Source organism: Chenopodium quinoa, unplaced genomic scaffold, assembly GCF_001683475.1.
Source record: "Chenopodium quinoa cultivar QQ74 unplaced genomic scaffold, ASM168347v1, whole genome shotgun sequence".
Classification (NCBI taxonomy): Eukaryota; Viridiplantae; Streptophyta; class Magnoliopsida; order Caryophyllales; family Amaranthaceae; genus Chenopodium; species Chenopodium quinoa.
In genome coordinates, this window is record NW_018742484.1 from 4,049,117 (window position 1) to 4,076,967 (window position 27,851).

Below are 27,851 nucleotides of genomic sequence, written 5' to 3' on the forward strand. Positions count from 1 at the left end.
TATTGAGTATATGACTAATTCAATGTGCAAATTTGATTACTATTATATCTTTTACTTTTGACAATTTTGTAAATTGAGCCTACATTTATTTACATGTACCAATAAATAAAACCATTTTATGTCGTAAAGATGTCTATATTACTGAGTCATTCTTTTATTTTTCTGCTAATTTGCTAGACCCTGCAACTAGAGGTTAGACAGTAATGCTTCTACTGACTCGGTATGTATTTTAACTTGTGACTTGGAGGTCAAGTCTTACTCCCCTCGGGCTCTTGGGAAAGGGGTCTCCGGTTCCCTTATCCCCCAGACCCCTCCCCCCACCCCCCCTCAAAACTGTAGACAAAAACTGGTCTGAGGATTTCCACAATACGGTCCAGAACCAGGCCGCTTTTAAAGTAATATAGTAATGCTTCAACGGTTCTACCAACTAAGTTATTGAATTCAGGAAATATTGGTATACTAAAAGACGGCCCCTCTCCCTTGATCATTAACTGAAAAATTCAGTTATATGTCATGTTGGTGTGCTTAAAAACCTGACTTTCTGCACACTACCTCCAAATTTTTTATGTAAAGAACTCACTATAGTTGTCCATCTCTTGTACTTTCATCATCCTACATATATATATTTTAGTATTATATTTGTCACTATTACATTATCAGGCTATCAGCACCTCCACTCCCTCTCCTTATCTCATTAAAATTATATTCTGAAAGGAATTGGTAAATTTTAAGGAAAAAAGGAACAGAAATTTTATTATATATTTTTCTCGTAACTTTTTTGAGCTATAAATGATTGATTTGAAAAAATAAGTTAAAATATAACCATTGAGAAATTTTATACACAGGACAACTTTGCTGCAGATTTCTGTAGCATACAAAAAATATAAAATCCTTCTAATGTAGTACAGTATAAGCTTGTAATAAATACAATACACTATATATATATGGTTGTATACAGAAATAAAGAATAAACAAAATTCATGCTACTGAACTATCTATGAAATAAGAGAAGAAAAAAAGTATATCTAAAACAGCTAACTTCCTGTTATAGCTAGAGCTGATCAATTATGGAGGGGGTTCGGACCGCCTGGAACACTTCGAAATGAATCCCAGTAAACCTGTTCATTGCTGTTGGATCCCTTGGGAGCATTTGTAAGGAACTGCCATGTAGCTTCAGAGCTTGGCTGCTCTGTCTGTGGTTGTTCATTGCTCTGATCCTTCAGTATTCGCCGGCAACTCGAAAGATGGAAAGACAGAAAGATGATGAAGATTAGGATGGGAATCCTTGTACTTGTATGAAATCCCATGAAAGTTATTGTGGTTTGAGTTAGCCTGGAAAAGATATGATGAAGTGCAAAAGAAGTTGGTTTGAGTTTTTAAAGAGTTTGCTAAAAAGAGGTGGTTATAAAAGCTTTATAATATAGTATGTTACAGAAGATAGGAGCCAAAATTCAATTAATACAGGTCTAAAATTACAAAACAACCCATCCCCATCTCACCAAATCAATTCTCATTATACATCAGACGAAGGGTAACGCAGTCTTTTCAAATCATTAGAGTGTTAATGTAAACAAGAACAACCCATTAGTCAAACTGAGAACCAAGAGTTGACTCTTGACATATTTAATAGGAGTAAGATTAATTAATTAATTAATCAGCCTAATTAATATCAATTAGGTGGCACATTATGCCGACACGTGGCAGAGTAATAACATGTCGTTGTACCATGCCGTATCACATGTTTTTGCCGTCTAAATAGACTGAACAGACGGCGTATTAATCGTTGACAATACCACTTGTAATAAGTTTTTTATAAACTTTATCTTAGTGTTTTCTCATCATGTTCATGTTAATGCTCACGTCTACTTCAAAGTTTTCATCATAGTTTATAGATTTGGTTTTTGACGGATAATAAAGGTAAGGCAAAGCCGGTGCTTACCATTTTATAAGTTTCATAGTTTGGGAACAATCTTCATGCGGTTGGCAAAAACATGTCTATCGACTATTCATGCCAAATTTTCATTGTTTTTGGCTCCTAAAGTTCACATGTGTGTGAATGTAGATAGGAGAGAGAATTGTTATTATTTTAGGTAAAGTGGATCTAGAGCTTACTAGACTGTGAATTATGAGTATACCCATATTCGAGTTGACGGGTTTGGGATGCTCCCTACCAATGCTGATGCAAATACAAAAGCCCTAGTTAAGTTGGATTAACTTCTGTACCACATACTTGTTTTTAGGTAAGGAGAATTCTCTTGCAAGTAAGGGAAAAATTGAGGATCTCACTTGTTTGGGTGAGAATCAAATACCTTTTATAGGGGTGGAAGGAGGGCCAACCACTAGGCCAACCTTAATTCTCCTTTACCAACTACTTATGATAGTTATCGAAGACTCGAAGAGGATATATTTCATGGATACATATACCACTCTAATGTCATTAGTGTTATTTTAATTCTTTTTGGCTATTCATTAGAAGCATTCTTCAAGCGAAACAAGAAAAGGTTGTATCTCGTCAATTTTGATAATTATATTTATCTTATTCATTAATTATACTGATTGCTAGTAATATGTGATGATATTGAAATTGTAATTGTAACATGAATCTAGTAAGTAAAGTTTCTTAATGGTTGCCCAATAGCAAAATACGACCATAAAATTTTATCAATACTAATTGTTTTAAAGAAAATTATTATTGTCTTACACTCTTACAAAAGGAATTTTTTTTTTTTTGGAAAGCTACAAAAGGAATATTTTAATCAACCAACATTTTCATATTAATATGCTACGTACTTCGTATTAGGTTAATAATGATTCCCTATTATAATGGAAAATACAAGTATAAGTTTATTAAAAAAATGACAGATTTCAAGTTCAAGTCTAGAATACAATATCTTAAAACATAAGCTAACAATATACGAAGCATGTTTTCATGACATTTACTTTTGCGTCACCAATGAAAAAAAGTCAGATGGTATTTATAATTAATGTCTAGTTATCGTAATTAAGATTAGACTTTCAATTAAATACAGGTATGATTATCAAATCATAAGAGTTTAAGTCTTGCAAGTTTGAGCAATTTGAATGAAGCCAAAATAAAATAAAGAAATATTTAACCAACCAAAGTAAACTAGTCAAACATTTTAATTCAAGCACGTATCTCTTGTTTAATTATGTATGTCGGATCAACCTTAGTCCTTTTGAACTTGTTTATTAATTAATACCACAATTATTTCTTGTATTACTTGGCAATTAGTGTGATTATGTGAAGAATTGTCAAGAATAGACGTTAATTAATTAAATAACATCCGCGTATGGATATAAAATATACCATTAAAAAAATTATATAATATCCAACCTAATGTATATAAATAGGTGTGCTTAAGTTTTTTTTTTCAATTGATATTTTCTAAATGAACAAATATCATCGTATAAGCAAAAGAAATACATATTTTTAGTGCAACTAACTCTTGATACATCGGGTGCAATAAGAATTTTCATCTAGTCTTTTTTTTTAGACGGGAATTTTTAACTGGCCATTGAGCTAGCTAAACCTAAAGCTTGGAATATTGTATATGAAAAAAATTTCAGATATTTGAATATTTATTAAAATTCTTTTTGATACCTAATTTAAGTAATACAAGTACTTCGTATTCATTTTTAAGGATTTGGATGACAAAATTAAATCACTGGCTTCATAGACCACAGTCGTCTAGCGCGGGTCCATTAGCACAATTGATGACAAATTGCAAAAAGAAACAAAATCAACTAACACCAGCAGAGAGTTATTATGTCAATGCGATAGCTACCTTATGTAAATAATACTAGCCTTCGTATATCTATTGACTATAGTGATTGTAGTGCAACCATGCCATTTTTTAATGCTACACAAATAATATCACACAGGAAAATTTACTAGTTAACAAGTGAAAATTTGGGTCAAATGAGGAGATATTAATTGGTTTAGTGCCAAGGAAACGTCGAGTTGTTTGCGTAAATATTTATGAGAAAGATAGATGTACAATACATTGCAATAAGATTTTGTTAAGACAGCCTTTGATACCCAAAAAGGGTAATACTGGAATTTGGATCATCCGAAAAAAAGGGGGGTGGGGGTAATGAAATTAATCTGATAACTTGATATTGAAATCTCAGAGATAGGCAGGAGCAATACATTAGACATAGACATAGACATGATGAAACAGTTACAAGAAATCAGATGAATATGACTATATGACATTTTAACTGAGAAATCAACTGAAGAATGTACAACTATTCCGCATTGCTGAGCTTCAAAAAAAAAATGGCCCCATTCAGAGCCCCTTAAGGGACCTAAACTGGTAAAAAGGCCTAAAAGTGGCATATTTGATTTTGGTGTCATAGAGTTGTGCACACAATCAAAACAGTCCCGCTGTCTTCTTTCTTTTCGTTTGAGAATGAGGTTCATTCCCAATTCAATTGCAGCATGGGAGATTTTAGCCATTTGCATTAAGCTCAAGCTTCCTTCTTGTACACGTGCCTCCCCCGGCCAACTGTCAGGCTGAGGAATTTGGCTTCCTCAGTTGTATTGAAAATCTTTGACAGCACTTCCCAGCTATAAAAAACTGAAGCGAGTTTATCCAAGTACTCTGAACATCGAAGTGTGCTATTTCCTTACACGAATGCCAGGAATATCTTTCAAACCCATTTTTACAACTGTTTTTCTGAAAAGTGCAGGAGGTTTCTCCAACCCAATTGACTCACAAAATTGGTTTGCCCAATTCACGAGTGAGGTCTTATCCCTGCCTATTTCCCTAAGAGAATTATAGTAACCAAGCCAAGCATGGTACGCAGCTTCTTTCACACTAGTATCAATCTTTGCCATTGAATCCACCATCTGCAAGGTGAAAGAAACCGTGAAAGAAACCCAAATGAGAATTGTAGTAACATTTCATTTCCAAAAGAATAATGAAAACCAATGTGAAAGATACCCAAGTGAGAATTGTAGTAATAATTCAATTCCAAAAGAATGGTGTAAAACCAATGTGAAAGTAACACGAGTGAGAATTGTAAAATCTTTCATTTTTCTTATTTTCCCTCTCCTTAAGGATCAAGACTTCAAGCTTATTCTTGACTTTAAAACCAAATTTTGAACACAGCCCTCACCAAATAAATGATAGCAAATAAAGGACCACCTTGATCCACAAGGAAATAACGCTTGTATTATATGTGACTTTATTTCTTTCTTTCTTTATTTCTTTAAGCATTTTCACTTTTCCATCGGAAGCTTCCTGTTTACATTCCCCTTCTTTATAACAAGGCACTCACTCCTTTTTCTCCACAAATGATTGCTTTCAAAAATGGCTTTAGGAACCATATTTTTACTTTATACTTGGCCCAGAAACATACACTACTTGGATATAACAATAAAGTCAATAACCTTCTAGTCACTTCATGACAATACTGCCTTCATTTAGCCTAGTGCCCCAACTCCCTCCTTGTATACAGGTTTATATATATATATATATGCAGTAGCAAGCACCAGATAAGTTAATATTTTGTTTATCTTTGTTATTATTGATGTTTGGGTCTGGTTAAACAAGTGAAAATGGGACATGGTATCTTCTATGGGCTAATTAGGGCTCGTGAGTATGGGATAGGTAATTTATAATTATACATATTATTGGGAAAATATATGTCGAAGATTACCTTATTTTTTCATTCCTTTTATGAGCTAGTATCTTGTGTTTTGCTAAATAGCACCTTAATAAACGTATTTTAAAATTAAGACCTCATCACCGAATTCTAGGAGAAAAGTCCAGCTTACAATACACGTTCCATTTGTTTTGGTTAGTGATGTGAATCAAGAGGCTAATTCTTTTGAAGGGTCCAAGACACTTTTAAAAGGTCCAAATAGCTTCATTATGGGCTGCCCAAACAAAGAAATAAACAAGGAAAGGTTCACTAGTTCACTAGGGAAAGAAGGAAGCATGATTTGCAAAGAAGAAGAAATGGAGCAGTTCACTTCCGGCGAGGAGCACGATGGCCACGCGCCGAGATGGGGCCCACGCGCCACCTTCCCGGAACCACCTTGAACCCAGCTGCAGCCTGAGCCGGTGCGTGAGACAAGGGGCGGCGCGTGTGGTGGTGTGGTGGCGGCGACATGAAAAGGATGATTTTTTATATACTTAGTTTATTTCTAGAGTTTTGCTTGCAAGTTTTCACTTGAAAGGGTTTTTCTTGGTTTAAGCAATTAGGATAAGTTTATTTTTCTGTCATTTAGTTGCTATAAACTTCCTAAGGTGATTAGGAAAGTTTTTAGTTAGTTAGAGTTTGATTAGGAATAAACTACCTAGAAATCTTATCTTTGATAGGATTGAAATTCTATCTTATGTAGGATTATTAGAATCCTATCTAGGTTAGATCTCCTACTTCTAGGAGGACTAGGATACCTCTTTTGAGTCCTATAAAAGCTTATTTTCGTGGCTTTGTAGATACATAACAAATACACAAAAATTCAGTTGAATAAAAATTCATTGTTTAGCTTTTTGCTTAAACGTTTTGCTCAATTCAAGGAGTTGGTTGAAGATTAGAACATTAAACACTTAGTGTCTAGGAGTAGGCTAAGAATTTAATCTCAAAATAATTAGCGTCCAGGAGTGGGTTAATTAATTTGGGGATTCGAATCATAAGTTTCAGGAGTGATCTTGTGAGGAGAAAGATCGGTTCATTTTTATTCAATCTTAAAGAAATCCTTCAAGATTGGATCTTTATTTCAAGATTGTGGGTTTTCTAAAATCTTGACTAAACAAGGGGTTAGAATCCACATCAGTTTGTTTTTTTTAATCCTTTTTTGATCTTATCTATTTCTCATTTCATATTCTTGAAATTTTAAACAAAAGAACCATGACTCAGCATGTGTGAATAGGGTATAGAGAGGCTGGAAAATGGAACTCAAATGCCGGAATATTAACTTTCCTACCAGAAAAATAGCATTATAGCAACAAGACAAAAGGGGGGGTGGGTTGCGCTTGTAAATTGTTAAATCTATTCCTATCAATTCACCAAACAAGGAATGGACAATATTTTTCAGAATTCCCAATCCCCATCTCTAATCCCCCAATTCCCATTGCCACAAACTCAAAGCCACGACAGGCTATTATTTCAACCCCCCCCCCCCCCCACACACACACACCAAAAAAAAAAAAAAAAAAAAAAAAAAAAAGGTACCAGTTCACAAAGAGTGACTACTTGACTAGTAAGGCATTTTTTGACAAATTTTCCTAACTAAAATTTGATTATTACTTTTATTACTGTAAAGTTTTATACTGTTAGTCTAATCAACTTTGTATAAGGGGTTCTAGTAATAAATTGTGGAGTTGTGGAATATATGAGAAATTGAGAATGATAATTTGAGTAAAATTTGCTTGTGAAATTTAAAAGTGATCCACAAACCTTTATAAATTAATACAGGAGAGAGCTAGAATATTGTGTGATTGCTCAGATTAAGAGTATTCTGAGGAAGTCAAAATCCTAATCAAGAGCGTGAGTTTAATAAGTTCTCTATCTTAAGCCTATCAAGAACAGCAGCGAGTCAACATGAATATGCAGAATACCAGAATTCATAAACCAGAGAATTATTTTCCATATATGTATTTGCTCTTGGTCAAAGCTTAATAGTAGTATTTATATATTGCAGCAGAATGCTACAAGAAAGAAATAAAACCTTTGATCTTGCATATGGGTCAACATGTGGTGCCGAAGACCTTTGAACAGGCAAGTCCTTTATGTCCTCCAAGAAATGTTCTTCCCATGGAGCAAGCAGCAAAATGCCTTCACCATCTTTTCCTTCACGACCAGTCCTCCCAAGGCGATGTACATATTGCTCCCTATCAGAGGGAGATCTAACCTGGAAATATCCACATTTTCATATATAAATAGTTGCAAATTTTAGATACAAAATAATAATCTACTCAAAGGCCTATGTGCACAAAAGTACATGCTAATTTCATTTGCCATATTTCGGAGAAGGTTTTTTAGTTTTTTACTAGTCTAAACTGGTCAAAGATTCCAGATTCTGACAAGGTCAAGATACATGTTGAATTTCAAAGCTTACCCAACTTGCTAGCTTAAATTGAGCCTAACCTGGAAAAAGTGGGTTAGGGTTGAGATTACCAAAGAGGTAATTTCAAAGAGGCACAAAGGACTGCTTATTATATAGTCTAGCAATAATTGATTTTTATTTTGAGTAAATTGAGGCGAGGCAATTTTAAAGAGGTGGTGCGGACACGGACTATAAAGCACAGAAAAATCCCTATTGCCTTAGTCCACGTTGTTATGTGTTGGTCATTGGTCAATAGACTAAATCTATAACAAACCTTATATGAAACTTCAAAAAGAATAGAAGTAGTTATATACAGTATAAATCATAAGTTAAGGCATACCTGAATAACTAAAGTAACATCAGGATAGTTTATTCCTCTAGCAGATACATCAGATGAAATTAAAATCAGACGTTTTGATTGTTTAAACTCTTCAACTGTACGAGATCGGTAGAGTTGAGGCTTTCTTGAATGCAATTCCTTAACATTTAAACGCATTTCACGGAAGAGAAGGTACATAAGTGAAGTCACCATTCCAGTCGTACAGAAAACGATAACCTGGAAGCAAGTTCAAGCATTCCATCACACATCAGAAACAGGTGGCATATGTACTGATCAAATTCAGAAAAGCAGAACACCTCCTTACCTTGTAGTCTGGCATTTCTGTAATATGGTCCTTCAAAAGTTGGTATACTACATGAAAATGCACATCATGGGGAGCTATTATATAAGTCTGCTTCACCTACATAAAGCAATCATCTATAATAAATAGATAAATCCTTCCCTAGTCATAATAATACTAAAGCAAATCAATTGGAATTAACTTCAAAATTTGAGAAGATAGCAACAAACTAATTTAATCACATGCATATCGGCTTCAAATGTAAATATGGTGTGCCAATTTTGCTCCACATAATTGAAAAAATATCCAGGACAACCTAAACCTCAGCTGTCAAACAATCCCTCCACTAGGTTGTATACAGGCATTCATGGAAAAGGAACATCAATTTCTAATCCAGTATTGAGGGGCGCCAATACTACACATGGATGCATCCATGCACAGTTTAGGAGAGATCAAGGACACGATGTGGTGAAAACAATGGGAATGTAGTTATTGTTGCATAGTTGTAAGAGGGCAAACATCAAGGATGAATAAGTGAGGTGGGGATTTAAACTCCGTAGGCCAGCCAAACATTAGCGGAAGAAAACTTCTCCCCTTCCCGACCAAACAAATTAGAATTCAGGAGTTTCATTTCCTTCCCCTAGGTGTAAAAGTGAGTAACATGCAAAGCTTTCAACTCTGACACAATTTTGAACAAAAGCTAATGAAATTAGGATACTGAAAATTAAGGTTTAAGTAAAGCCTTTGCAAAAGAACTCAATATCAAACCAAAAATTCTCCAAGAAAAGCTTTCCCACACTTTCAGCAGTTTAAACTTTAAACTACTTCAAAATGATAAATAAGCACATCATCTAGGAGGAGAATGATGACTTAGCATAGACAGTTGCTATCACAAATAAGCAGTTCATTGAAAATAGTTATATCAAAGTGCCAGCAAAGTACCTTAGAACTGGAATCTGGACTGCCTGCATCCACAGTGTTGATAAAAGCATGCTCCCGTTTAAGAACAAGCTGAGAAATTCGACGGACCTGAAAATAAAGATATTATCAAGACCAGCAGTTATGCAAACAAATAAAGCTTTGAACACCTTGGTTTATTAGTGTTATTTTAAACCAAAATACTGGTGTAAGCAGGAGTAATAAATAACAACCTCTTTTGGCACTGTTGCAGAAAACAACAGAGACTGTCGTCGACGAGGTAAACAATCAACAATTTTCTCCATGTCCTTGCGAAACCCAAGATTTAGCAGATGATCAGCTTCGTCTAGTACAAGCATTTTAAGTCCCATTAATCTTGTAGACAAGCCTGATTTGGTCTCAATGTGATCAAGTAATCTACCAGGAGTAGCAACCAAAATCTGCAAGGTTTTAGTTTGGAAAATCAGTAAAAATTCTCAGATATATGCAAAGTTGAAAATAAGACTTGCTTGACACACTACAGAATAATAGAATGGCTTTAAGGATATCTTGTTGGCCTGTTAAATTTCTGCTACCGAAAAAAAAAAAAAAAAAAAAAAAAAAAAAAAAAAAAAAAGAAAGGCCAAATGACGCACCTGGCAAGGATCCAATTCCAGGCGTTTCTGGTCATCTTTGAAACGTGTACCACCAACTAGCATTTGGACACCCAAGCCGTCATGATTCTTCAGCAAAACCCTTGTTTCTGCAGCAATCTGACTAGCAAGTTCTCTCGTGGGGCAAAGAATGAGAACATATATAGGAGGCACACGCTTAGCTTTGTCACTAAGCATAGCTTTCAAAACTGTTTCAATTGCAGGAAGCTGTTTTTATTTAACAAGGCCACTGCAGTAAAGCATTATAAAAAACAGAGAACTATTTAACCCCAAAAGAAAGAGATAATAATTGTATACCAGAAAAGCAGTGGTTTTTCCTGTCCCAGCTCTAGATTTGACTAAAGCATCCTTACCTACAAGAGAAAACATGACAGTCAAAATAATGGAATATAAGACCTTAATAAAAGTAATACAGACTATCTACCACACCACTCCTAGACTCCATTCAATACAACTAAACCAATGCCTCTAACAGCTCTAATGGTCTAAGAATAGACCAGAGCAGGAAAATTTGCTGAAATCAATCCAAGAGATGGCAGAGCTCAGGCACAGCAAGTCCCTCGTTTATCTTACATTGAACACACACATGGCAATTGCAGAAGCAAGAACATGACCAGAAGTTTGACGGTAACCTACCCTCAAGATAAGCAGACAGTGTATCTTCTTGAACCCTAGTCATCACTTCATAGCCAGCAGCAGTTAATGCCTTAATTGTCAAGGGTGATATGCCACAGTCCTCAAATCTGAAACAACAATCAAGAAGATAGCTTAACAGATAAAGCTTAAAAATGAAATAGTACATCAATTGAAGTTCTTAAAGTCATTACGTAACACCAGCAAAAAACAAACAGCATCAATTTTACCAATGCAAGGCAGCTAAGGATATAATTATCAAGCAGCGCAACCCCCCCCCCCCCCTCTCCCTTCTTCAGCTACCCTTAAGCAACTAAAAACTCACATACTATCTCAGACTCTCATATCCAACTTCTATATGGCCATTAAAGACATCTACAAATTTTACTACATTAGTCAAATTTTACTAGTTTATGAATTCTTTAACTAATAATAAACAACAATTGTGAACATAAGCACACGAACCAAAAGGCAACAACAAATATTTAAAATGTAAGTAATAACAATTGGCAAACACCTTGCATAACATTATCAACAAAATAACAATCCCACCTCTTTTCAGAGGCAACAAACTCATCGCGATCGGTCACCTCTTGAATTTCTTCCATCCGCTTCCTCTCAATGATCTCCTGCTTAATCTCATAAATTTTCTCAGCCAAATCACCCTCTTCATCTTCTTGCTCAGCATACTCCTCCAACTCTTTCACAATCCGCCTTTTCGTCACCTTCACATCATACTTTCCTAATGTTGCATTCCCCATAAACCCCCTTACACTTTTCACATCACCCTTTCCACCCTCCTCCCCGCTCCCCGGTTCATTCCCTTCCAAAACAAACCTCGGCCACCTTGCATTACTACTCAACTTCCCATAATCTTCCTCATCATCCTCACTCGACGAACTTCCCTTTATATGTTTATAAAACTTCTTCTTCACTTTCCCCTTCACATTTCCAGAGTAACCCCTCATTTGCTGCAAATTACCCTTAAACCCCATCAAATTCCCTTCACAAAACCCCCTCATTTGATGCAAATTACCCCTAAAACCCATCAAAATACCAATACCGTCATCATTTATCTGACTACAAAAACCCCTCTTTTGCTGAAAATTACCATCATTAACAAACTTCCTGAGATCAATACCCGGATCATTCGGCTTACTCGGTCCGGCCCGGGGAGGTGAATGTACCAGGCCATCATCGTCATTCCACAAATCATCGGCACCCGGTTTCATGAGTCGGTCAGCAAGGGCTTTAATATGCTCCTGGGGTGACATGGGGGAATGAGACGGGCCTTCGGGCTTCTCCGGCAAGCCCAAAACGGAGGCCCGGATCTGGGAACGAAGACGAGCTTGGTAAAGCTGCTTTTCATGGTCAATAAGGCGCTTCTCTTTCTGGGAAGCTTTCTTTTCATGGAGGCGCTTCCATTGCCATTTGTTGAGTCCGCCTGGGAAGGTTCGAGGCCCTCCGCCCATGGGTCGGGCCCAGAGGAGAGAGAATGGTGGGCGGTTTCGGAAGGTTCTGGATGATTCTCGGATGATTACGGTGGTTATCATGGTGGTTTTTGTGGAAATGAGGGTTTAGGGTTTTAGCGGGAGACAAATGAGGAGAGAGGGTTGACGGAAGTGAGTGAGGGTTTGACTTTTGCCCTGGTTGATAAACTATTTTTTTTTTTTTTTAGTAAATGGTTGTTAATCAACCTTGATGTGAATGATGTCTGAGATTTTCAAGGGTAGTTCCGTAGCTTCAATGCTTCATAGTCTTCACTGGGTTGGCAAATCCCTCCGTCATTTATTTTTTGTAGGAGTAGATGAATTGTATTTCATAAAAAATATTTACATGCTATAAAAATTAAGACACTAATCACGTGAGGTATACAATTAAGGGAATCAATCACAAAGTCATAGGTAAGATACTTTACAAATATACTAAAAGATAGTGTTTGTTAATCAATCACTTTAACTAAGGAAATAGATTTCAATCATTTCATACAATTTTGAATCAAACCACATACGCCTAATTTTTATTTTTTTTAATCAATTTTGCTGATCACACTTGATTTTCACTTTTTTAGGTTCAAATTTGGATAATATAGGAATTGGGATTTGGATGTGACCCAATTTCATGTCATTTTATAAGTCAGACCAATTTTATGTCATTTAATAAGTCAGCCCAATCATCCAATATCAAATGTAGAATTTGAAATCCTCACTTCACCAATTCATTGAAGCGTATTTGTGTAATCCATTGGAATGGTTTCTAAGCTTTCTTTCCTCCATTGAAGCTGCTTTTGAGGTAAGATTACTGTTTCTTTAATTCTTGAATATTAATTGCCCAATCTAGGGTTTAATTTCACACTATCATTAATTTAAATGTTAGTATAGTAGTTCCTTCCTTTCAAAAAATGTTAGTATAGTTAACGTAGGGTTTCTCTTTGATGGATTATTGAACTAATGTATAATTACTAAGTTTATGGATGCTTAAAACGAGCGATTTTGTTGCAAGATTTTTGCTATTGATTATAATTCCTGCCAAATTTGTATGTATTAGGCGGGTCACTGTTTGATACCGGTCTTTTCCGATTGACCGACCCATTAATAATGCGTCTGTTTTCCGGTTCGATTTGGCGGTTGGGATGTAGGTCTCACTCGCACCCATGATCAACCCATGTGGGTCCCTTGCTGCAGCAGCGGTGGCCCGTGGGATGATTGTAGTGGCGGGAGGCGGGTCAAAGTTCGGGGCATCCAGGTCTCGGGTCGGGTTTTCTGAGCTATATGATTTTTAGTGAGTGGGCCCCACTAGCTAACCTTCCCGGGTCACGGGCTGGGTGTGTAGGGTTTAGTGTGGGTGGTGAAGGGAGTTTTGGGTGATAAGTGGGCACAGCAAGGCGAGGACGATTAATGGTGATTTGCCGGTGGATGAATATTATAAGCCTGTGGTGGTGTTGGAATTGGAGGGTGGTGGTGGTGGACTGAAGCCGGGGGCAGGGCTGTGGAGAGAGGTTGGGAATATGTGGGGCAATAAGGAGAGAGCTAGGCTTGGAAAGGTTGTGGTGATTGATGATGAGGAAGAAGAGATAAGAAATTGCCTGGGGTGTTTATGCTTGATGGGAATGACATTTTTAGGTGAAATTTTATCATTTTTGTTACAAAGTTTTTTAAATTTTATTTGATTGGTAGTAGTAGTTTTTGAATGTGATTATTTCATTGCATTGTTGATTAAGTGTAAAACAAGTACTGATGATTGTTATCTGTTATTTGTTTTACGTGTAATTGTGTATGTTTAGTGTAATTAGAGTGTGGAAGTGTGCGAATGCTTTGTTTGGAGGATTATATTAAGTAATTGCTTTATTTTCTTGTTTATTGGAGTCTTAAGAATGTTTGAAGGACTATGAGTATAGATTAGTGTTGCGCGTGCCTTTGGCCAGCTTTAGATACTGGGTGGTTGGTTGCAAGGAAAGATACTGCCAAGAAGATGATTTCGTTAGAATGTTTTGTCAAGTTTTAGGGTAAGGCATAATCTTTACATCAATTGTCAAGTAATATAAATACGATGCAATGCTAGGAAGTCTACCTGCCTTAGATTTCTAGTTTAGCCTAAATCGACTCCATAACATTAGGTAAACATTCCTGATACAACTCTAATTTACTCCGTATGTAAAGTTAACTAGACATACCAAATGTAAGATATGTTTCCTATTGTGTTTCGTTGTTGATATGTTATTGTGGGCACGATTATTGGTTAATATTGACTTACACTGCAACAATTCTAAGGATTCCCAATTGGCTTTTGGCTAAGTTTCCTCTATTTTATTTGATGATTTGCGAATGAAACATATATTTTTAAACAGTCTATAACATTTTCTCCTAGGGTAAATCCTTCTTCACTAGCAATCACACATGCTGCCACATTAGAGCTAACAACCATGTTGGCTAAATAATGTAGTTTCATCTTTGTTGGTGGTGCCTCTGGCATTCAGCTTTGTGTTTCTTTTTCAATTTTTTTTTTTTATACCAACAGACTAAATGACAATATATGATTACTGGTCTTTGTTTCTTTCCTCAACCCCTTTTTTACTTCCTTGTTTGATCTAGGTTTTCCACCTTTGTCTTTATTTTCTATTTTCTTAGGTGAAAGGGATGTGTTCTTACAAGTTCTCTTATAATGGCTATACACCTTCTGCACTTATTGGATTTATGCATTTTTCTTATATTAGAGGGGTGTGTTATTTCTTTTTCTTTGAGATAAAAGAGGGACTTAATTCATAAATAAAAAGGTTCCATCGTTCGTTTGGCTTCCCATCGGATAGCCCAAAATTACATTCTGGAGGGAATCATCCCTATCTAGTAAAACTACTTCCTTGTTCATAGCAGAAATACATACATCAAGAGGATAGTCTATATTACGTAACTGATTCAAAATAGTTAGATTTTTTCTTGCATCTTTAGCCAGGATGTCAGCTATTTCGTTTTTCCCTCTTTCTCCATAGTATAGCTTGACCTCAGGTAGATTCTACAACTGCTGCCTGCAATATTCAATTTTAGGGTTAGATCATAGGTAGAGTTATTGTCATTAATCTCTTCCACTAAGTATCTATTGTCGGATTCCATGATGCATTTGGTCCATCCTCTTGCTTGTATCCAACCAATAACTAGCCATATTCCCTGTAACTCTGCATCCTTTGTTGAAGCAGAGTAACCCTTCTATTGGAAACCACCTCTCCTTATGCCTTTTTCATCTATACAAATCCCTGCACAACTCGTTTCTTTGGTAAAACTTATGAAGGAGGCATCAATGTTTAACTTAAGGAAAGAGGTAAGGGGGAGGATCCCAAGCAGATTGATTGGGCTCTTTTCTAGTTTTTGGCTTATAGTTGAGTAAAACCATTCACTAGCAGCCTAAATGCACTAGGATGTGGACTTTTGTAAGCCGAAGTTTGTTTGAGAGAAAAGCCAAAGGTTCCTTCTTTTCCAAAGAGCAAAGCAGAATAAGATGTTCTATGGTAGGTTGTTGTGTGAGATGGTTTTTGTTTTCAGGTAATTTTGGATCCAAATTTGAAGGGGTTCATTTTTTTTCCTAATGCATGATAAAGGGGTACAGAGCTCTGACCAGAAGTCTTTTGCTCTTATATAGAAACATAAAATATGATTAGCATTTTCCTCTGAGGTTTGGTAGAAGATACATGCATAGGTAGGAGAAATATTTCTAGTGTAGAGGTTTGCAAAAGTTGGTAGTCTATCCCACATCAGCTGCCAAAGAAAGATTTTTATTTTTGGGATGGTATCTGCCTTCCACAAGCTGCTCCAATCCCAGTTCTGAATGTGATAGCATTTTGGGAGGCAATTTCTATTGGAAAGCAGCCAATTCTTTGCCTTCTTGCTATCAAATTTGCCCTTTTTTGTCCAATAAGTGAAGTTAAAGTCCTTGCTGTTAGTAAGGATGGTCTCATTAATTCTAGAGAAGAGGTTTTCATACAGCTGGAATTGAATCTGGTCTTCTAGTTCAAATTTTGAGTGAATTGAAAGAGAATTTAGGCTTTAAATATTACAGTGACGGTTTAGGGGTCCCACTAGCAGGCTTCTCATGGAATCAAATTGTAACCAACCATCATACCAAAAGTTTATAGTGTTTTCATCTCCTGGTTCCCATTGGAGGCTATTTTTGAATAAATTTCACCCTTTACCCACAACATTCCATATATGGGAGCCTTTAGTGAAAGGGGTCGGGTTATTTTTGTTTTGGATGTATTTCTCAAATAGGATTTTCCCAGCCCAGTTTGCTTTAGTGTCAATCATCCAACATAATCTAGCAAGCCCTAATTGGTTTAACTCATCATGGCTAACAAATCCCAGTCCCCCTTTCTCCTTTTCTTGGCAGACACTCTCCCAGGAAACCCAAGTGATTTTTTTCTTTTCTGGAGACCCTCTTCAAAGAAAATTTGAGCAAATGGAATCAAGTTTCCCAGTGATATACTTAGGGAGGCTCATACATGTCATTTGGTATTTAGGAATGGAGAACATGGTAGATTGTAGAAGTACAATTCTACCTCCCCTAGACAAAGTGTTTGTTTTCCAGAAGGCTAACTTTTTCCCAATTTTATCAATGAGAGCAGAGACTTGTCTCCTATTTGGCTTCTTGTCATTTAGGGGATATCCTAGGTAAGTGTCGTGGTCTTTAGATTGGATGACATTCAAGGTTTATTCAAAATCATCAATTATGTTAAGAGGAGTGTTTTTTGAAAAGAAAATTTGGTTTTTTTTCCTCATTTATTTTTTGGCTAGAAACTGAGCAGAAATTTTTCAAGGTGTCTTAAATGGAAATTACTAAATTAGGGTCTTATTGTCAGCAATCCCAAATAACAAACCATCATCTACAAAGAGGAGGTGTGATATGTCAGTTTTTCCTCCTCTGAATTTGAAAGGCTTCCATCTCTTGAGGTGGCATTGATCATGTATTTGTATGGATAGGTATTCAAGGCACATGATAAAGATGTAAAGGGATAGGGGTTCGCCTTATCTGATTCCCCTTGAGGGGAAGAGAGGCTTTGACAGCTTACCATTGATGAGAATTTGAGAAGAGACAGAAGAAATACAAGACATAATAAGAGATATGGTGTCCTCTAAAAAGTTGAAAGATTGAAAGCAATGCCTAATGAAAGACCATTCTATTCTATCATAGGCCTTTTCAAGGTCCAGTTTCAAAGCAAACAGGCCTCTTGACCCCCCTCTTTTTCTCATGGGGTGGAGTATTTCTGAGACAATTATATAATTGTCCTCAATTCCCCTTCCCTTAAGAAAACTGTTTTGATTTGGAGAGATTAAGGAGTGTAGGTGAGGTCTAATCCTATTTATAAGAATCTTAGAAATAATTTTGTAGGAAGTGTTGACCAAATTGATTGGTCTGAACCTAGTAATCTGGGAAGGGTTGTGAGTCTTTGGAACAAGCCATATTACTGTTTTATTGATTTCCTCAGGGATTTGTTTAGTAGTGAAGATATTTTTTACCAAGGAAAAGCAGTCACTTTGGATACAGTCCTAAGAGGACCGGTAGAATAAAGCATGGAATCCATCAGGTGCTTTCATAGGACCTATGGATAAAAGGGCTTCTCTAGTTTCAATGAGGGTTGGAATCATGGTGTTTTCAATATAGTGTTGAGAATGGACATAGTTTGGGTTGACCTGGTTAGAGGTGAACAAATTGTTGAAATGGTTGTAGATGTGACTATGGGTCTGGACAGGGTCATCTAACCATTCCCCCACACTATTTTTGATGGACATGATTCTATTTTTTTCCCCTAATGATTGCACATGAATGAAAGAATTTAGTGTTCTTGTCACCTTGAAGGATCTAATCTGTTCTTGCTCTAGCTTCCCAGAAGATCTCCTCCCGCTCTAAGACTTGATTGAGTTGTGTTTGGAGGTTTTTTTCTAGATAAAAAAGTTTGGTATTTGAGGGGTTTCTTTGGTAGTCTAGTTGGGCACCATTAATTCTAGCTGTCAGGGTTTTTTTTTAGTGTTAATGGAACAAAAGTGAGAGGTAGCCCAAGTCTTAAGATCTGAAGCAAGGAATTGAAGCTTCTGCTAGAAAGAGAGGTGTAGAAGGTCCATCTCTGCTAGACAAATGGCATGAGTTCAAGGTCTGAGAGCCACATTGGCTTAAATCTGAACGATTTCTTACCAGGAAAGTTAACTTTCTTAGTAAGGGAGAGAAGAAGGGGATAATGGTCAGAAGACATTCTTGGTAGATTTTGTACCACATTATGAGGGAATTTTGTAATCCAATCATTGTTGGCCTAAAATCTATCAAGTCTTTCAAAATTTGGGTTTTTTCTCTGTTTATTAAACCAAGTGAACTTGTGGCCAATGTATGCCAAGTCCAAGAGGTGACAGGCCTCCATGGTGTCTTTATAGGTTCTCATCTAGTGAAGAGGGTGAGCATTTCCCCCCACCCCCCATTTTTCATGATCGAAGCAAAGTTCATTAAAGTCACCACACACAACCATGGCATACTAATTAAATCACTCGGAATTTTTAAAGAATCCCACATTTCTAGTCTACCATGATACGAAGTTGATGCATAAATGGAAAATACGAAGAATTTCAAATTTGAGTTTACCTGGACAACGACATGGATATCACGGGGTTGTTTAGAAACAGTGATGATTTGTTGGAGCAAGAGTTCAACATGACTAGAATCCCTCCAAAAAAAACCCACAGGGTCCACCACCTCGAAGGAGTTGTATGGAATGGTAGAGATTAGAGATTCACAACTGAGTTTAGACACTTTGGTCTCAGTGAGGATGATTATGTCAAGTTCGTGGTATTTGATAAGCTGGCGGATGTTTCTCTTGAAACCATCCTGAGCTATTCCCCTAGCATTCCACAGAAGCACCGTCATTCCCGGAATCATTATTGGAAGTCTGGCCATTTCCTTCCTCGATGCGTAAGCCGCATAATTGTCCAGCTCCACATTTCTCCAAAAAGTTGTTGAACATGGACACCGTATTCTTTTGTATTTTGATTTCCGACATCTCGTCGTCTCCCCCTTTCACTTTTCCCCATCCTACGGATAGGTGTAGCTATTACGCCTCCCTTACGAGGTGCATCATTTTGACATTGTTTGTTCATAATAGGGATTCAAGCACCAGTCATTATTCTGTAATCGATAACACCTTACTTTCTTTCGGAAGCACGAGAACCGAGTCGATGAGAAATTGTAGTTCCCAAGGAACCACCATCAGTGAGTAGTCTTGTTGGAGGCGTTTGATCCACCATTTCAGAATTATCTCCAGAGCTCTGCTGATGTGCTTCACATCCAAGATCGATGGAATGTGAGCCGGAACCAGCTGTGTTGGGTTATCTGCCATAGCCAATCTGAAGGTGCACAAACAGAGAAGCAGCTTGTTCCGGATTCAGAAGAATGCTCCTCATGGTACCCGGTGTGATGGCGTGCCATTCTCCGAGGAGACCCTGAGCATAGAACGAAGTCAGGTTGAGCATCGACTCCGGGAAGGTGATCACCAGCTTTGTCTTTGTTATGAGGTTCCTCGCCAGTGATAGCGTCAGATTGATCACCGTGGGTATGAAAATTGGAGGCCTTAGAAAACCCCCTTGATCTTTGAGTTCGTCGGGGTCCTCGTTTATCAGCTTGTTGAGGTATTCGCTCAAAGTTAGCTTGCTCATGGTGGGAGAATTTCTGTGTGGTTATGGTTAGGATAGATAAATTGGAAGGTGTTTTCTGTGTATTTATTCGATTTTTTATTCTTGGAAATAGCCATGGTAAAGTTATGTATGGGGAAGGTGAAAGGGCTATGGATTTGACAAGAGGAAGATAGGCGGTGAGCTACAGGGATGAATTCAGAAGAGGAGGAGTTGAAGTGGGATTGAAGTGACAGTATGGGTATGGGTTGTAAGGAATTTGAAGTGGTTTTATTAATGGGGTCTTGACACGTCATTTTTCCACTATTCAAGTCATTAGATAAAATCCAAAAAGGATTTTCACTTACTGTTTTCGATTTGGGGGCCCACTTTTGAATCATTTTTTCGCGGAGAACTAGACTGCTCGGTAAAGACTCTGTTTTTCGTATTCACCCGTTGCCATTCACCATCTCAGCTAACTCTTTCCGAGTTCTGATCACCAGACCTAGCCATTTTTCGGCCATCTTCTCCGTGATGTTTGACTTCATCTTAACTACTTCTTTTATTTCTCGTAGATGATTTCCTATTTTAATTTTCCCAACCATAGCCATTGTTTCCTTGGTTGTGAAGTGTCAACGAGCACTAGCAATTTTGCAAACCTTAGGTTTCCTTGATCCTTGGATTTTGTGATAGCACAGATGAAAGTTCCAATGGTATTCCCAATTTTTTCCAAGAATCCCTCATTGAGAAACTCCATCGGTAATTCCGGTAATTCTTCCCAAACAGGGTGGATAGAATATTTCTCTTCTAATGGCTTGAACCCCGGCTTCCACCGCTGGATAGCTAAGAAGCTACCAATCATAAACCATGGGCCTTTGTTGAGGATTATTTCAACATATGCACGATCTTGGAACTTCGAAACGAAGAATCCTTTTCCAATTGGGAAGGGATATATTTTACCTAGCAGCTTCCAAATTTTTTGAAGGCCTTGGACATAGTAGTCTGTGGAGAAGGTCTAAGCGGTTGCCTTAGAGATAATAGCATTTTTCCGGGGTGAACATAATTCAGAGTATTCCTCATCTGAAATTGCAATGAAGAAACCCACTGTTTCGTTAAAAGAAGGTGGTGTGCTCTTTCTTACCAGGCTCCTTTCTTCTCTTTTTTAGGATGGCCTTCCGGTAACTTTCTAATAGCAGGCAGGGCTGGTTTAGGGTAGAGATTTTTCTCGTAATGTTTGGCCTCTAACTTGCGTAGGATTTATGACAACACCGCAAACCAACATATAGATTGTCTTTAGGGTAAGGCTAATGTAAATTTAACCTTTTTTTCCACAATGCAAGTTAATGCATAAGAGCAACAATTTCCTGTCTAATCCTATTTCAAACGTCCACAAGTCCTCTGCTCTAAATCAATAACCAAATGCATCATCCTTGTATTTAACATCGTGTTGTTATCACCAAGCCGAACAACAAAAGTCTAGCTTTCACACTTGTAGTGATTAGTGTGGTCACCTATAATGGTATAATACTTAAAAAGTTTGTAGGAAATGATATCAGACTTGATTCTTAAAAAGGTACAAATATGATACCAAACTTGGCTCTGAAAAAGGTGCAAAAAACAATATAATCTTCCTCTTCAATGGTAAAATCATGAATAGTATGTACTATGTATAAGCATATCTAAAATGACACTGTTACATGAGCATGAAGCAGGGGAAAATTTAGCCAAAAGAGGAGCTTGATCTCCGAGAATCCCAATCTTGACATCTACCTAACAGAAATATGTACAAGATTTAAATATTTATGTTTGACTACTTTTATTTTTTGGCCAAAATAAATGTGGAAGTGCGTTACTGAATGAAACTAGTAAATGAACTATTGTGTTGCTCCTGCCTTTAGTTTAATGTGACTGACCTGCAGATTGGAAATGAGACCATTATTCCATCACAAGCTCTATCTCTTGCACTTCATATTCTTTTTTCTTTAATTTTACAAAAGCTCCATCTAATTAATTCTCATCATACATATTTTCTATTCTTTCTTCATTTTCACATAAATCAATTTGATTTCATTTTTACAGACTTTGTTCTGCTGTAATGACGAGTTCAGTTTATACTGTTTGGGAGAGAAATCCAACTAGGCAGTATGAAAGGTATAAGTTTATGCTTTGTCGAGGCCAAAATAAAGAAGTGTATTTGGGATATGATATAATTAATGACAAGAAAATTGCTTGGAGTAAGACATTAAACTTTGTTCATGATCTGGATTCTTTAAGTAGAGCAGCTGAGTTTTTGAAGACTGTAGACAGTTTAGGTCAAAATTTGACTGCCGTATAAGACCAGGTTCAATTGGACAACAGCTAGACTAATAGATATGCAAATGATGATGCAGGTTCAAGGAATGAGGATGAATGATCTAAAAGAAATGAACAAAGGGGAAAGGGAGAAGAAGAGACGAAATGATACGCAGAAAACCCAGGAATAAGGGTAAAAACTGCGGATGGCTATGAGTCCACCAATCCACTAGGTTGAGAATTGAATACAAGTACAATATAGGTTTAGAATAAATTTGTAACGTAGCTAATGATTGCTAATTGCTATGGAATGTAAAGCTAAGAGATTGTTTGTTCCCCGTTTACAAGTATTTTTCCTATATTTATTGTAGAAAATCCTCTTGAAGCTCCCTTCCGGAATCCGGGGCTAGTTGTCAGATTCTGTTTGAGATTTATGCCACATTCTCCATGCTTTATCCATTGTAGTTTGACTTGTTCCTTCTAGCTTACTAGCTTCGATTCTATTGGCACTCCTTTTGACTTATTCAAACTTGGATCTTCTTAGAATATTCCTTGGGGAGACCATAATTTAGCTTTCTTTGACTTCTGGAAACTAGGTCATTGACTTCGTGACAACCTGTAACCTGCAACCTGCAGATATATGAACTTGTAGCAATAATTTAGGCACAACACAGACCATGTACAGAATTCTATTGTAGTGACGTTCTTCACCTTCAAAGTCCTAAGATCTATCATTGGAAGATTGCTTGTGAAAGTATCGTACTTACTGGAGTTAAAATTAGAGTTGAGGACAATAATAAAAGTAGCAGATTTAGATACTGCAGAGATACTAAAGCTGGAAAGTAATGAACATACTGCACTGAAAGCAGAAATTTATTCCTTTGGGGTCTGTTTCAGTGGCGAATTTAGCATTTTATATAAGTGGGTTCAAATTAAACTAAATTAAATAAATTATATTATAATTATTTATAAATTAACAAATTACGTGAAACTACGTGTGTACTATATTGGAAATTATTGACACATATAATTATTGGTATTGATAGATTAATCATAATTTTATATCACTTTTCTCATATTAAAGAGCTAACACTTAAGCAGTTCATTAGAAAATGCTTCCTTCCAGAACATAATTTTGTGCTTGATTTTTTAAAATTTCCATTTTTTGCACCAATTGATACGAAGCAGAGTATTGATACGAATCAAATTTTTTGATTTGGGTATAAGTCTGTCTGGTATTGGTACTAAATTGACAACAATATGTGAGAACTTTACAATGAGTGCTAGATTGAAATCCAAGACAATTGTAATCTTTACTTTGAGGATCAGAAGATCAGAGTTTCGATTTGAGTATGAATTCCACTTTCCGTCGATGGGTGCAGTTCATCGTAATGCCTTCGTTGCTCGCAAATTTTTACAAGAGAACTCAGAGAAATTCGGACTTTTATCAGACAACGATGTGATGTTGATTTCTTTTGATATTGTTACACCATCTTAGTAAGGCTATTCATGCGCATGACTATTCTTCTTCTTGCCTGGAAGGTCATTGGCAAGGGATCTCTGATGTGCGCTGAGTTTGCTATTTACTCTCATCTTCCTATTTATATAATTTTATATATATTTTCTGTATATATCTCTTTCCTTATAGAAGTGTGGAGCCCCTGCCAATTGTAGCAAAATAATAATAATAATAATAATAATAATAATAATAATAATAATAATAAAGAATAGCTTCAGTTATTTTGGAAATTATATTATGCCATTGATTATGCCACGGATTATGGAATTGAAATCAATCTTTTATTCTGTATATATCATTGATAGCACAAACTTTCATATGTGGCTGGCCACACCGTGTGGCTAGCCACATATATTTTTTTTCCCACTATTCCCTCACTTTCTCTCTCCTACCTTTCAACAATGGCAGAAAAACCTCCATTCTTTTCTTCATCTTCCTCAAGAGAGAGACCAATCTACACTTCCCCAATCATCATCATCATCATCATCATTTTCTCACTCCTCACTTTGTTCTCCTCTGCAACTCCTTCTCTCTCCTCCAAATCCTCCTTTTCAATTCCAAACCCTAACTTAAATTGTTGCAATTAGAGCCGTTGCGGTGGTGCGAAGGTGGAGTGGTGGTTGATGGTGGTTTGTTGCGACGGTGCGGTGGTGTTGTGGCGAAGATGTAGTGGTGGTTAGAGATGGCAATGGATCAGGTGGAGCTTCACCCGCATCCATCCATTATTCCAATCACTCCATCCACATCCATCCGTCACCCACTTTACCTATCATCCATATCCGTCCGTCCATCATCCGCGGATGAAATGGGTGGAGCGGATGACTAATGGATGAGTATTTAAAGTGAAAAAAAATCCACATAATTCTAATTTCGGTGATTTATTCAATAGTTTTTTATTTTATTAATATAAAAGGAAACAATAACAACATATTGTTTGAAAAAATCAATTTGCAAGAAAAATATAAGTAATTTTCTTAAACAATTCATATTTCATTATTAAACTCTTAGATAAAAAATTTAATATATATGTTAAACGGGTGGGTGGATGGCTAGCGGGTGAAGTAGAGTATCATCCACATCCGATCCGATCCGATCCATCATCCGCTCCATCCGTCCCCGCTTCTCATCCATTTATTTTGGATTTTCGTCCATTTATTTAAAGCGGGTGGACTGGGTAAGCGGATATTCATATAATATTGCCATCCCTAGTGGTGGTTGATGGTGTTGCGGCGGTTCGGTGGTGTTGTTCACACTAAAATGGCCAAAGAACCAGTTCGCGTCCTCGTTTAGTTTTCCCAATCTATTTTGATTCGTCTTTGATTTTTTTTTTATTGCGATTGATCTAAGGTTTGTTAATTTGTTTCAGTTTTTTGTTAGATGTTTGTTGATTTGATTAATGTATTAATCTACATGTGAGATCTAACTATTTGTTTAGTTTTGTTTGATTATTCAGTTTTTTTAGCTTATTTTTGTGTTTAGGTGCATTTTTTTGAATTAGATTAGCTGATTTTGAGGTTGAAATGTTGGTTTATAGCTTATTAATGAATCAGTTATGACCTAAAAATTAATTGAATAGGAGATCGTAGTGGTAAGATTTAATTTGATTTGACTTGATTGGATATTGTTGAGGCAGTGATGACAAAAACATTTCTCGATGCTTCGGTTGAGACTAATTGCGAGTATACATTTTTGTGTATACTAATTGACTTAGGGGTTACTAGGTCAGGGGCTACTAGGTCGGTTAGGGGTTACTAGGTTTGTCAGGGGTTACTTGATCAGCGATTACTAGGTCAGTCAGGGGTTACTTAGCCATGGGTTACTTGTGTGTTAGCAAACCACACCGTGTGGCCAGTCACACACTAAACCTGCTGCATTGATAGAATATTCTCCTAATTTCTTGTAATTGATTTCTTGTCTCATATTACTCTTTAGCACAAATACCTAACAAAAATAATAATAATAACAAACAAAAACCAAAATTCTATGAAGCATGAAATGACTACACACATATCACAATCTGTAACCCTACATGTCAAAATAAAGTATGTAACACATTTTAAAAACTTTAAAATATTATTTTCTAAGGCCTGATTATAATTCAACTCTAAAATCTCATTAATGATTTATCCACGTTGTTGAATAGATATATATCAATGAAACAAGGAAACAAAGCATTTCCAATATTATCAAACCAATAGCATTATGTAAACATAATTTACAATGCTATCGGAATATTATGAATATTAGAATTCATTTGGAATCTTAAAATTAACTTTGAATATTAAATTATCAAATTAATCAAATTATCAAATTAATCAAATTATCAAACCAATATAATTCATTGTTTTATACGAAAAAAATTTCGCTTCTCTTCTTTTGCCTCCCTTTCCCTTAACCTAAAACTCCCCTTCTTTGAACATATCACCTTCTTCCTTTAAATTGGGACTACAATTGTAGTCTTTAGAATTAAGAGTATTGTAAAATACTAATTTTATCATTGTCTTTTACTCCCTTTGTAAGGGCGGGTTCATGAGAATCGATCCTAAGATCTCTTGGAACAGGGAGGGGAGCTCTAACCACTTAGAGCTATCCCTCACTCTCAACGCATACTAATTGTTAATAACAAAAAATATAGTTTTGGCCGAAAACAAATGGAAAAATCTAGCAAAGGCTAACCCTGATTTAATATTAGTAAGATTTAGGCATTGCATTACTTTAGTCATTGCAAATGTACAGTTGCAATACATTTGGTAATATTAACCTTTAAAAAGGTACATTTCTATATTAAACTTGCTCAAGTACCCAAATACATTCTCTTATGAGAATCCATTCATAAAACATTTCTTAGCAGATGTATCTTCATAAAAATCTCTAACTATAATATGTAGGGATGGCAATTCAATCCGAGTTCAATCCGATCCGAAAGAAAAAAAATCTAATCCGAATCTGTTTAAAATTAGTCCAAATCCGAATCCGATAAAAAAAATCTGAATCTGAATTCGAGGAGGATCGGACTTAGACCCTACGCAAAGTCCGACCGAGTCCGACCCGAGTCCGGGAGTATGAGCACATGCTTTATAACTTTTGACAATTGCTTGCTTGTTTTGCAGCAAAATTTTGTATTTTAAATACATTAAAAGAAAATATATATAAATATATATATATATATATATATATATATATATATATATATATATATATATATATATATATAAATGGGATCATGTGAGAACCCATGGCTTAGGTGAGAACCATTTTAAAATGAGAACTCATCTAACACCATTCATTTTTATTAGATGAATGGTTCAGATTTATTATTTCATTAGTGGGAATTCACGTGGGCCACCTTCATTAATTGTAATGATTGTTTGTATTTTTTTTTAATTTTTGTGCATTGGGACACAAAATCTGTCAAAAGCTGTCATTATTACATGCTTTTTATTATTTATTGCATTGAAACACGTTAATTTGCATTGGAAAACCAATAGATTATTCAGTAAAATGCAAGGTTCACATAAATTCGAACGTTACGTTAAAATGTAGTTGAAGTGTACGTCATTAATGATGTTTCGTAAAATATATCAAGTGTTTCAATTTATAATATTAATGTTTCATATATATTATTGCTTGTTTCATATAGTTGAGCTCTATATGAACTACGTGTACTGTGATTTCTTATAACTTATCTGATGTTTCAAAAAATATATCTTATGTTTCATTTTATAGTGCTTATGTTCCATAAAATATATGTGTTGTTTCATATACTAATGATATTGTTTTTTGTATTGGGATACAAAATCTGTCAAAAGCTGTCATTATTACATGCTTTTTATTATTTATTGCATTGAAACATGTTAACTTGCATTGGAAAACCAAGAGATTGTTCAGTAAAATGCAAGGTTCACATAAATTCGAACGTTACGTTAAAATGTAGATGAAGTATACGTCGTTAATGATGTTTCGTAAAATATATCAAGTGTTTCAATTTATAATATTAATGTT

The 27,851-nt window shown here is 36.0% G+C and overlaps 1 protein-coding gene and 2 long non-coding RNA genes across 3 annotated transcripts; 1 reads left to right on the forward strand and 2 right to left on the reverse strand.

Moving 5' to 3' along the window:
- Positions 1-4,014: 4,014 nt before the first annotated feature.
- On the reverse strand, positions 4,015-12,640 carry LOC110719458 (DEAD-box ATP-dependent RNA helicase 48-like). The gene is made up of 10 exons (XM_021898409.1): positions 11,457-12,640; positions 10,908-11,014; positions 10,569-10,624; positions 10,254-10,478; positions 9,852-10,058; positions 9,643-9,729; positions 8,725-8,820; positions 8,421-8,636; positions 7,703-7,885; positions 4,015-4,873 (listed from the first exon to the last, which is right to left on the reverse strand). Exons 1-10 carry the CDS (start codon positions 12,455-12,457, stop codon positions 4,643-4,645), a joined length of 2,409 nt encoding a protein of 802 aa, XP_021754101.1. The 5' UTR covers positions 12,458-12,640; the 3' UTR covers positions 4,015-4,642.
- Positions 12,641-12,927: 287 nt separating this feature from the next.
- Positions 12,928-22,808, forward strand: LOC110719459. Its single transcript, XR_002511099.1, has 3 exons — positions 12,928-13,196; positions 22,118-22,189; positions 22,429-22,808. It is a non-coding gene; the product is annotated as an uncharacterized LOC110719459 (long non-coding RNA).
- Positions 14,893-20,509, reverse strand: LOC110719460. Its single transcript, XR_002511100.1, has 2 exons — positions 19,017-20,509; positions 14,893-15,426 (listed from the first exon to the last, which is right to left on the reverse strand). It is a non-coding gene; the product is annotated as an uncharacterized LOC110719460 (long non-coding RNA).
- Positions 22,809-27,851: the final 5,043 nt, after the last annotated feature.